General features: G+C 43.9%; 1 protein-coding gene across 1 annotated transcript; it reads right to left on the bottom strand.

The window, feature by feature from the left end:
* Nucleotides 1–3526: 3526 nt before the first annotated feature.
* Nucleotides 3527–7058, bottom strand: LOC120415572 (zinc finger protein 652-B-like). The gene is made up of 4 exons (XM_039577150.2): nucleotides 6911–7058; nucleotides 5780–6853; nucleotides 4192–4407; nucleotides 3527–4130 (listed from the first exon to the last, which is right to left on the bottom strand). Exons 1-4 carry the CDS (start codon nucleotides 6948–6950, stop codon nucleotides 3661–3663), a joined length of 1800 nt encoding a protein of 599 aa, XP_039433084.1. The 5' UTR covers nucleotides 6951–7058; the 3' UTR covers nucleotides 3527–3660.
* Nucleotides 7059–10133: the final 3075 nt, after the last annotated feature.

Raw genomic sequence — 10133 nt, 5'->3', positions numbered from 1 at the left:
AGTTTTTGTTGAATCGATATTAATCAGAACTTTTATAAGAGCGGCCGTGGCTGACTGGTTACGGTGTTCGCTTTGTAAGCGAATGGTTCTGGGTTCGATTCCCATCTGCTCCCGACGAGAAAGTTAAGAACCCATAAATTTGAAATGGTGAATATGAACGAAAAATCAAAGTCACTCGAGGCGGGGTTCGATTCCCCGTCCTTTGGGTTGGTAAGCAAAAATGCTAACTACTAGGCCATGACGACTTGGTAAGCTAGAACTGGAATTAGGAATACTGTTACAGAGAGCGAGTTATGGCGCTATAACCACGGCAAATAGTGTCCAGGGCATTCGTGGAAATACAATGTCCCATCCCCAGAGGGTCCCGGAGTACCAAACCTTCTTAGCATGGTGCTCCCAACGAATACAACCAAATATCGGAGCGTATGGTGGTGTGTCCCCACGCTTCTTCCTCCCCTGTCGATTCAGAATTGTGTTGTTGTTCGAACACCCAGTGCTCAAACTCAACCCAATTACGAGTCATCTCTGCGATGCGGCTTTACGCAGTAGGCCTGGCCGCTTTAACGCTTGTGATGTCTCAATGCATTTCAATGCAATGGCGCACTACAAATGTTAATAAATGACAAGAAGAGTGCTAGGCGTCATCTAACCTAAGGCACTCTCCAGGATCCCTTCGAAAGATTGGCTGCGCTAGGGTCTGATTAGATTAGATTAGATTAGAATCGATATTAATTAGAACTTTTATGTCAAACGTCATGTCACAAATCAAAAACATTTCGTATGCGGAGATAATTAAAAGAAATAATATTATAAATGTCCTCCATCTAATTTTAAGGACCATTCTAGACGAAAATGTTCAAATCATCCACGTCTTAATTTATGTTTACTATTAGTTAGAAAATTTTTAGTTGCTTTTGGTTGAATTTTATTGAAATAATACACCTTATTTTAAGTTGGGAAATAAACGGATTATGAATATGAAATTCATTTAAATTATTTTCAGCTTTTTTAGCATAATTATTTAAAACAAAAAACTGAAAATAACACAGTTGCATCTCTGAGTGGCAATTATATTTTTCAAATGAAAATTCGGCAAAAAAAAAAAAATATTGCTTGCGTTTGTTTTCTAATCTAATCTAATCTAATCGAACACAAGCGCAGCCAGTCCGAAGAAAGCATCCTGGAAGAACTTGCGGTTAGATTACGCCTCAAGTCCTTTCTTGTCTATATTAATAATTGCAGTACATCCGAGTAACCCCAAAAATGTACAGCAAAAATTAAAGCGGCCAGGCCTACTGCGTTGCATTAACCGCAGAGACAGATTCGGTGAACGGATCACATTTCACAGAATCAACAGGGGAGGAAGGATGCGTGGACATACCGTACCAAACGCTCCGAATCAGTTAGGTGTGGTGTGTAAGTGTAAATTGGCAAATAATTATATTTTTAGGAGGGAAGTGGAATTGGGCAATTGAAGTTGGGGAAAATGGGAATTGGGAAAAATGGGAATTGGGAAAGGGATAATGGGGAAGGGATAGAAGGGTTATTTAATTTATAATATCATAATATAGGGGAATATAATAATTTAACAACTTATGATGGACAGCTCTCACCAAGAAACAGCAAATCTTTAACATAAAGCTCAAATCTTCAAAAGACGCCGCGAGGTGGTATCCCGATCGTCAGATTCCAGGTTCTTCTCAGGATCGTTTGACGTGAACACTTTCACTTTAGCACTGAGTATGTCCGCTCCCAACCAGTATTTCTCCATAGTTCGGTAAATATTGCTTGCATTTGTTTTTGAGATAAATTGATTATGGTGCTAAGATTATAATAAACATGAATATAATTTTCATCTCCTGCCCGATAAAAAAAGAAAAATATTATAAAATCTTTCATACGTCTGTTTATTTTAGTTTTATGTAGCTCGAACCGCTTACTGGTTGCTTATTTTTGTTTTAATGAAATTATTATTTTTTAAATGAGAAAAATAGGGGTTTTAAAAATAATCCATCTAAAGCATCGTTTTGCCACTTTGCCCCTTGATCTATGGAGCTAAAACTTGGCCATGATTTGATGTATTTGATTTTAATTTCAATTTGTTTTGAAAGATCCACAAGGGCCCAATACTAAATTCCGTATTTTTTACCCAAATCGAGATATTATCTGAATAACAAATTTTTAAGCCTTAAGAACGCAGAGGAAAGTGGGGTAAACGACCATATGGGGCAAGAAGAACAACTGCTCGTGTATGTGTGCATGGTTACACGAGCAATTGTTCCTTTTGCCCCATATGGTCGTCTTGCCCCACTTTCCTTTATATGGTATTATTCACTTTTGGAATAATGGCTGTTAATGATAGTTTTTAACCCTCTACAACCCATCCCGTCCTCTAGGCGGGCTTCGAACTAAAAATTCGCCAAAAATTATTTTTCGACCTTTTTTTGATCTTTAAGAAGCATTGAAAAGAATAACTCTTAACATTTAAGGAAATTTAACGTGAGGAAGTTTGACTTGTTTTATGTGACTTTGCTAATGTTTTTAAAAATGTAATTTTTTTCTTTCATTTCCCCTATATTATGTGAAATTAAATATGCAGTATTTTTTGTGGAGCACCAGACTATGCCTCTAGGCGTTTTTTCACAATTTAAATGATAATGGTCTCGTTCTATAATAGAAAGTGTGAAAAATAAGCAAAAAATTGAACAAAAAAGCTGTGAAAACATGAACAAACTTGATTGTCAATAGGTAATGATAGATGGTGAAAGGGTAAGACAAATAATATCTGAAACAAACTTAAACTTAATAAGATAAATGCAAATTAAAATACTTAAAATGAAATTAGAAAAATATACAACAAGAGAAGTACAGTTTTTCGAGAAACGGGAAAAATAAAAATATTCGAAAAAACAATTTGGGCAGTAGAAATTCAATCACGCTTTTATCACTAAAAGTTGAAATTCCAAATTCGTATTTTTAGATTTTCGCCATTGTTTATGTTTTATCGATTGAACAATATGAATTTTGAAGCATGCAGCGATTTTTTTGCCGTGAAAAATTACTTGCCCTAGCAGTAGGGAAGACCCCAACAAAGTTTTAAAAGTAATGTAAAAAATAGAAATAAAATCCATTTCCAGTTTTTCGGGGAGAAAAAAAAGGTAGCCACAATCATGCAAAAAGTTAAATTAAGGCAGAATACTAGTCAAAAATTAGCTTATTACAAAGAACTGAAACAAATTAGACATCAAGCAAAACAAGTGATTTTACCACCTGATTCGATTTTCACTTCATGCGAACTCCGCGATATCGCGATTTCTTTTCATCTCTCGATCACACCGATTGCACAATAATAAGTCAATCCACCGCGAGATCGCTCATGTGTTGTTGATAACCGGGCCGGCCATTCGGTCCATCAAATGTATGTTATTGCGCAACAAATAACATATGCTCAATGCACTCTCGTGTGCCGAAGACACACTTTTTTTCGGGTACATAAACAAGGAAAAGTAAAACACACACACGCAGATTTTGTCGTTTTGGCAAATCTATAACAATTTTATTAACACAATTGGATTGTGAATCTCGCTCAGTTCAATTCAGTTCCTTCATTGGAATTGAGGTACGAAAAAAATAATAAAAAATAAAAATTGCACTCTTCTCTCACTGCGGCTGGTGCAGTAACGGTTGATGATGGGACTGCTGGTGCTGCTGCGGATGGGGCGGATGAAGCTGCAGCAACTGAATATGAGGATGGTGGTGGTGCGGCTGTTGGTGAAGATGACTGGTGTGATGAAGTTGCTGCTGCTGCTGCATTTGGTGATGATAGTCGGCAAACGGTGGCAACGGAGTGGGTGCGGCCGGTTCCACCGTAAGCGTCGTCGTCGTCACTTCCGGTCGTTGACCTGCCCCTTCACGGTCATCTTCTCTGCTTTCACCGTTTGCGCTCGATTCCGCAGGGTTGAAGCTTTCCGATGGCACCATTTCGCCCCGCTGGAAGTGTTTCTTCTCGTGGGTCAGCATGTTGTACTTGTTGTTGAACTTTCGATGGCACACGCCGCACTCGAACGGCATCAGGTCGGTGTGAATGATGGAGTGCTGCCGGAGGTAGCCCTGGGTGGTGAAGCCTTTTCCTGATTTGATAAAAAGTAAATTAACTTTTCAAAAACTCAACCCTAAACACCTGAAACTAACCACATACAGCGCAGATAAAGTTCTTCTCCTCGGTGTGGGTTTTCTGGTGCTTTTTAAGGGCCGCCTTGGGGCCCTTTATCCGGTGGCCGCACACGTCACAGTCGTGGTACTCGGGTCCGGCGGCACCATGCTGGCGCTTGATGTGCTTCACTAGCAGGTTACGGCACGAGAAGGCCAAGTTGCAGCCCTCGGTTTGGCAGATGTACGGTTTTATGCCTGGAAGTTGAGAGTGTCAAGATTATTGAAGACTTTCCATTAAAGAAAATTGTTTTGCAAACAAAGCTTAGTTCCTTGTTTGTCATAGCATGTTCAGAAATAATTAACTTTCTTTTTGATTTTCGGGATATAACAAACCATTCTGGGGGGGCTTCAGTGTACATAGTTTTTGTAGTATGGAAGAAGATTTACGAGCAGATATTTTTCGATAATTCTTCGTTCGTGTTTTAAGAGTGTCGTACGAACTCCTTGCAGCTACGCATAAAATCGTTGATGTTGCTTGACTTCTTTTGCTTCCTCTGGAAGCTGGTTGTAAAGTTTAAATCCTTTGTAAAACAGCGAGTTTGGCTTGCATGCTTTCAGTTTTGCCTTCTGAGATCGTCAGCTCATTTAGTATCATACTCATGAATATCCCTTACGCATACTATGGCTCCCGTCACGTATTATGGCGCCATCCATTCTTTCATACGAAAAACGAACACGAGGGTGTTGTACTCGATTCGTTGCTTCACCGACATACACTGCAAACATTTGAGCATGCTCTGCCGTGGCGTCAGTCGATCACACTTATAAGTCGTATTATTTTACTTTTTAGCACCTGCATCCTTTTTAGTTGTCGTTGTGTTCCCAAAAACAATTTAGATGAACAATCGTCCAAGTGAGGAGCGATGACCGAATTTTACAGTTAAACTTTCGTTTCTGCCAAACTCCAAACATTCTTGCTGCCTTCCGAATGTTGTTATCAATGTGTACGTTGAAGTTCAATTTTTCATCCAGCATGATTCCGAGGTATTGTATCGTCGCTACCCGCTCCTTAACTCCTCTATCCATCTGTACACGTCGTCTGCAGTCGTTGGTCCTACTTTGTCGACACCACCTTGTGTCACAGTGTTCAACTGCAGCTTCTTACATTTCAACCAGTCCGTGCTCCCGACTAGCTCTTCGTTCATGGAGTCAAAGCACTCATCGAAGTTGTCAGTAATCACAAACAAAACTGTATCATCGGCGAACAGGTTTACCTGTACTCTTCTCAGGTCCTGTTATATGTCTTATAAGTACAGTATGAACAATAGTGTGCCTAACACGCTTCCTTGCGGTACACCGAGCTTCACTGTTGTCTCTGATGACCCCTAACTGTTGAATCATTTTAGTACCGTGAAGTTTTTCTTGAAAACGACTATTAGTTTCGTCTGGTCATTTTTTTTCGGAGGCCCGCTTCAGATCCACGAAGACTGAGAGCACGATTCTTCTTTCTTCAATACACTGCTTACACTTCAACGGCAATAGATTCAACTGGAACCATCAGTTATTAGGCCTAGTCTGAAACCCCAAAATATCCCATTTAGTCACATAACAAATTACAACTACTCACCTAAATGCTGATTCTTGTGACTCTCCACCGTGTGATACTCGACCCAATCGCCACAAAAATCACACAACGCGCCTCGCTTCCTGTTCGGGTCGGCCGCATTTTTCCGTCGCTTCCTCTCCTTCCCACCTTCATCCCTCGACTGATCCTCATCCTCCGATTCCTCCTTCAGCTTTTTCTTCTGCCTCTTTTTGTACGGTTTCGTCACGATTCGTATCCGCTTCTTTTTCGGCGGCGGTGAGCTCGGAGGTGGACTTGGATTGTCCCCTTCCACCGGAGAGTCACTTTCGGAGCCGGAATCGGAGTGACCTCCACCGTGATCAATTTTTAAGGAATGATTGCTGGAATCGTCGTCTTCATCGGAGGAGGACGATTCGATAGGCGTTGGTTCCACCATCACCAGTTCGATCGCTTCCGGTTTTATTTTAACGTCCTCCTCTTCCTCCTGCCCACAAGAAGTGCCCTTGCTAAGCGAGGACAGCTCATAGGCGGCGTCCACCTCCCTCCGGTGCGATTCGACCAGCGATTTCACCCGCAGAATCGCCCCCAAGTTCTCGTCACAATCCCATCCGTCACCCGCGAGCGACTTCCGCTCGTGAACCAGCATGTTGCGGGCCTTCACGCAAGCGCTCCGAAAGTCGTACATCAGGTCCACCAGCGCGGCACAGTTCCGGCAGATGAACGGATAGGCGTCCCCAAGGTAAACCTTCACGCCCAGCGTGGTCAAAATGCGCGTCTTCTGCGGGAATAAAATGTACGCCAGACTGGCCTCCGGAAGTCGTCGCAAGCAGATACGGCACTGCTTCTCGATTGCTCCTTTCGTTAAATCCGGCCCGAGCGGTTCGTCTACCGTCGTGCCCGGAACAATGGATTCCTTCAGCACCGGTAGCAAATCGGCCTGAACGGCACGGTTTGCGGTGTGGCGCTTCGAGGTCTGAGTGGCCACACTGCTGGTCCTCTGCGAGGACCAAGCGACGAAGATTTCCGGTCGAGCATCGCCGGAGTGGTCTTCCGGTTCGGATTTTACCTCGGCGCACTCGAAAGGGATCACGTTGAAGGGGCGTTTCTCGGGAGGTTCTGATGGAAGGACATTTTTAACAACACAAAAATCGGAAAGAAATCAAAAATACTTACTCGAAACTATTTTATCGTGAAAATCCTTTTTTCTGGGCATTTTCCATGGAAATTCTTTTGGGAAAATAGTGGCAAAACTTATCAGCAGCTTATCTACGCAATGTTTATTTACAAAATGCAATCAACTGTCAAAAACACAAATAAAAACAAAACTGAAAGCCCTGCGACTGAGCTCATTTGGAGCGGCTTGATAAATTTACAGTGCGGCGCAAAATAAATGGACAGCAGTGTGAATTCGAGAATTTTGCGAAAAAAAGATATTGCCGATTTTCTAAGGATTTTGCATACTCTTTTGAATGGAACACATGCATTCGAACATTTTTTTGCGTTTTCTACACAACTTGTGTATTACTTCTAGTCGAGCAGTTTTAGCTTTTATCGAAATTATATTACTTTTAGCGGTGTATGCACTTCGGAAGGAATCGGTCAAGAAAAAATTCAAATGGGCAGCAGCGGAAGCGAAAGCAAGCCAGATAGGGTGAAGAAGGGGTTGTTCTGCTGTTCGTAAAGCTGTTTCTTGACCCCTTTCCTTCCGATCTCCATACTAGCCTTTTGGAAGAACTGTAATTTCTGCCCCAAGATGAAATTACAAAAAACAATTTAATTAATTGTAATTGTAATTTTATTGAAACGATATCCTGTTAGTTTACACTGTATATCAGGGCAAGGAGGTAATGTGGATCTGAATTAAACTTTAGGAGCGAATAAAATTAGCAATCAGAGTAATCGCTAACACTAGTTTTCCCTAACTATCGCTTTCTTGAAAGCGTTGAATCGTCTCTCCTGCTTGATTGCTACTGGTAGTTCGTTCCAGCGGGAAACTCCGTAGATTAGCACACTTTTCCCACTGGAGGTTGTGTGCCTCGGGACGATGAAGCCGGCCGTTCGCTCCTGTCTGGCGCGTTGTAGGTGCTGTAGGATGTATCCGGGCGTGGCCTCCTCAAATGCTCGTTTCATGAAACAGCAAATTCGGAGTTTGTAATTGACCATCAGATCATGTCCAAGTATGGAGTTTCTGAAGGGAACGGTGGTGTCGCGACGTCTTAGCTTGTGTACAAACCGTACCGCTGACTTGAAACAGCGGTGGAGTTGTTCTCGTTGCGCAGCGCTCAGCCCGGGGTAGTACACGATGTCGCAGTAGGTAAAGTACGGCATCACTACTGCCTGCACAAGCTTTCGACGTGTTGGCTCAGGAAGAATCGGTGCGAAGCGTCTGAAGGTCTTGAGTGTTCCGTAGACCTTCCTTACCACGTCGTTCACTTGAAGGTTCCAGTCCAGGTTGCAGTCCATGATCAGTCCGAGATTCGTGACACTTTTGCTCAGCGGGATCGCCGTCCCACTGAAGATGATCTCCTGCTGCGGTGCGACTGTACCTGCCTTGCAGAATACTATCGCTTGTGTTTTTTTGGGGTTGGGAAAAAGGCGGTTCTGCTTGGCCCAGCCAACGATTGATTCCAGATCTTCATTGATACGCCGCACGAGTTGGTCCACTTCCGCAACCGATCCAGAGAGATAAATTTGAAGGTCGTCTGCGTATAGTTGCCATTCGCACTTTAGGGTACTGGGCAGACTATTGATGTAGAGAGAAAAGAGTAGTGCACTTAGACACGACCCTTGGGGCGTGCCGTCTTGTACTCCTTTCACGGCAGATATGGTGCTTCCTATGCGTACGACTTGCGATCGATCACTCAGGAACGACGAGATGAGTTCGCAGGCTTCGTTGGCAAACAGAAATTCGTCGAACAGCTTTCTTCTCAGAATCCGGTGGTCCACACAATTGAAGGCCAGGGAGAAATCCACCAGCACCATGACCGTGCACTGGTTGCCGTCGAAGTTGTTGTAGATGTCGTGGACCACCTTCGCTAAGGCGGTGGTGGTGCTGTACCCTCTTCGGTACCCGGACTGGTTGCTCGCTAGTAGTGGTGGATTCGCTTCGTTGAGGTGTTCAGTTATCTGCGCAAGAAGGATCTTTTCGAGGATCTTCGAAATCGCCGGAAGGACGCTAATCGGCCGGTAGTCCTTCGGCTGCATCGGGCTCGACGTTTTCGGGATCGGCGTTACAATTCCTTTCTTCCAGGTCGAAGGGAAAGTCTTAGCTTCAATGATCGCGTTGAACAGGTTCGTAAGTAGCGGGAGTATGAAAGGACACATCATCTTGACAAAGGAAATCGGGATGCCGTCCGATCCGGTCGCATTAGTTTGTATCTCCTGTATCTGCAGAGCGACTTCGTTGACACTAGTGTTGCGGAAGTTGAAACGAGCTGCATCTGGATCGGCTTCTGTTCTGTGTCTGGGCTCCGATGTCGCACTGTCTGCTTGTTCTGTGTGCAGCTGACGGTGTCCCTCCGCGAAGAAGGTATTCAGGTCGTCAGGGTTGATCTCGTTCGTCGATGTGTTCTTCTTGGAGGAGTTGTGAATGCCCTCACGCCTGAGATTGCACCACAATTTCTTTGCTGGCAGACTGGGATCAAGGTTGCGGTCAGCGAATCGCTTTTTGGCGTTGGAGATTAGCGTGCTGGCTTGATCACGTTTGCGTTCGAACTCAAGCCACTGATGATCACCTCTCGTCCTGTTCGGATTCCGCTGGTAAAGCTTAAACGCTAAATCTCTCACCTCCACAGCTCGTCGAATTTCTCTCGTCATCCACGGCGTTCTCTCGTCACGCACAGGGACGGTTCTCTCGGGAGCATGGACATCCAACAGGCGCTTTAGTTCAAATTCAAGTAGAGCGGTTTTCGTATCGACATCGTTCGATCGATAGAACTGTTGGAAGTCACTGCCTTGGAGATCGGCTTGTAAGCGCAACACGTCGATATTCCGAAGATTCCTCACCGTGATAGACTGCTGCGCTGGCTTCTGCACCCTGATGTCCGCTAGAAGATAGACTACTTCATGGTCCGAGATGCTGTTCGCCGTGGCTGTTTTGGATTTCGTAATGGACAGAGGACAGTCGGTGATAAGCAGATCAATCGTGGATGAGGAAGTTTCGGTAATCCGGGTTGGGCCAGTTGGAAGCACCGTGAGATGGAATGCTGCGTTAATTTGTCGTAGAGCGAACAGATTTCCCGACGGTACACTGGCAGCAACATTTATGTTGAAATCTCCAACAATAAAGACTCGATCGAGCTTGAAATCGAGCAGCTCGATGAGTAGCTTCTCGTAGTTCTGGGCGAAGAGCTGGTTAGAACAGGATGGATTGTACAGAACAACCACGCCGATGTTC

The sequence above is a fragment of the Culex pipiens genome, chromosome 2 (genome assembly GCF_016801865.2).
Source record: "Culex pipiens pallens isolate TS chromosome 2, TS_CPP_V2, whole genome shotgun sequence".
Classification (NCBI taxonomy): domain Eukaryota; kingdom Metazoa; phylum Arthropoda; class Insecta; order Diptera; family Culicidae; genus Culex; species Culex pipiens.
This window is presented reverse-complemented; position numbering and strand designations above follow the sequence as displayed.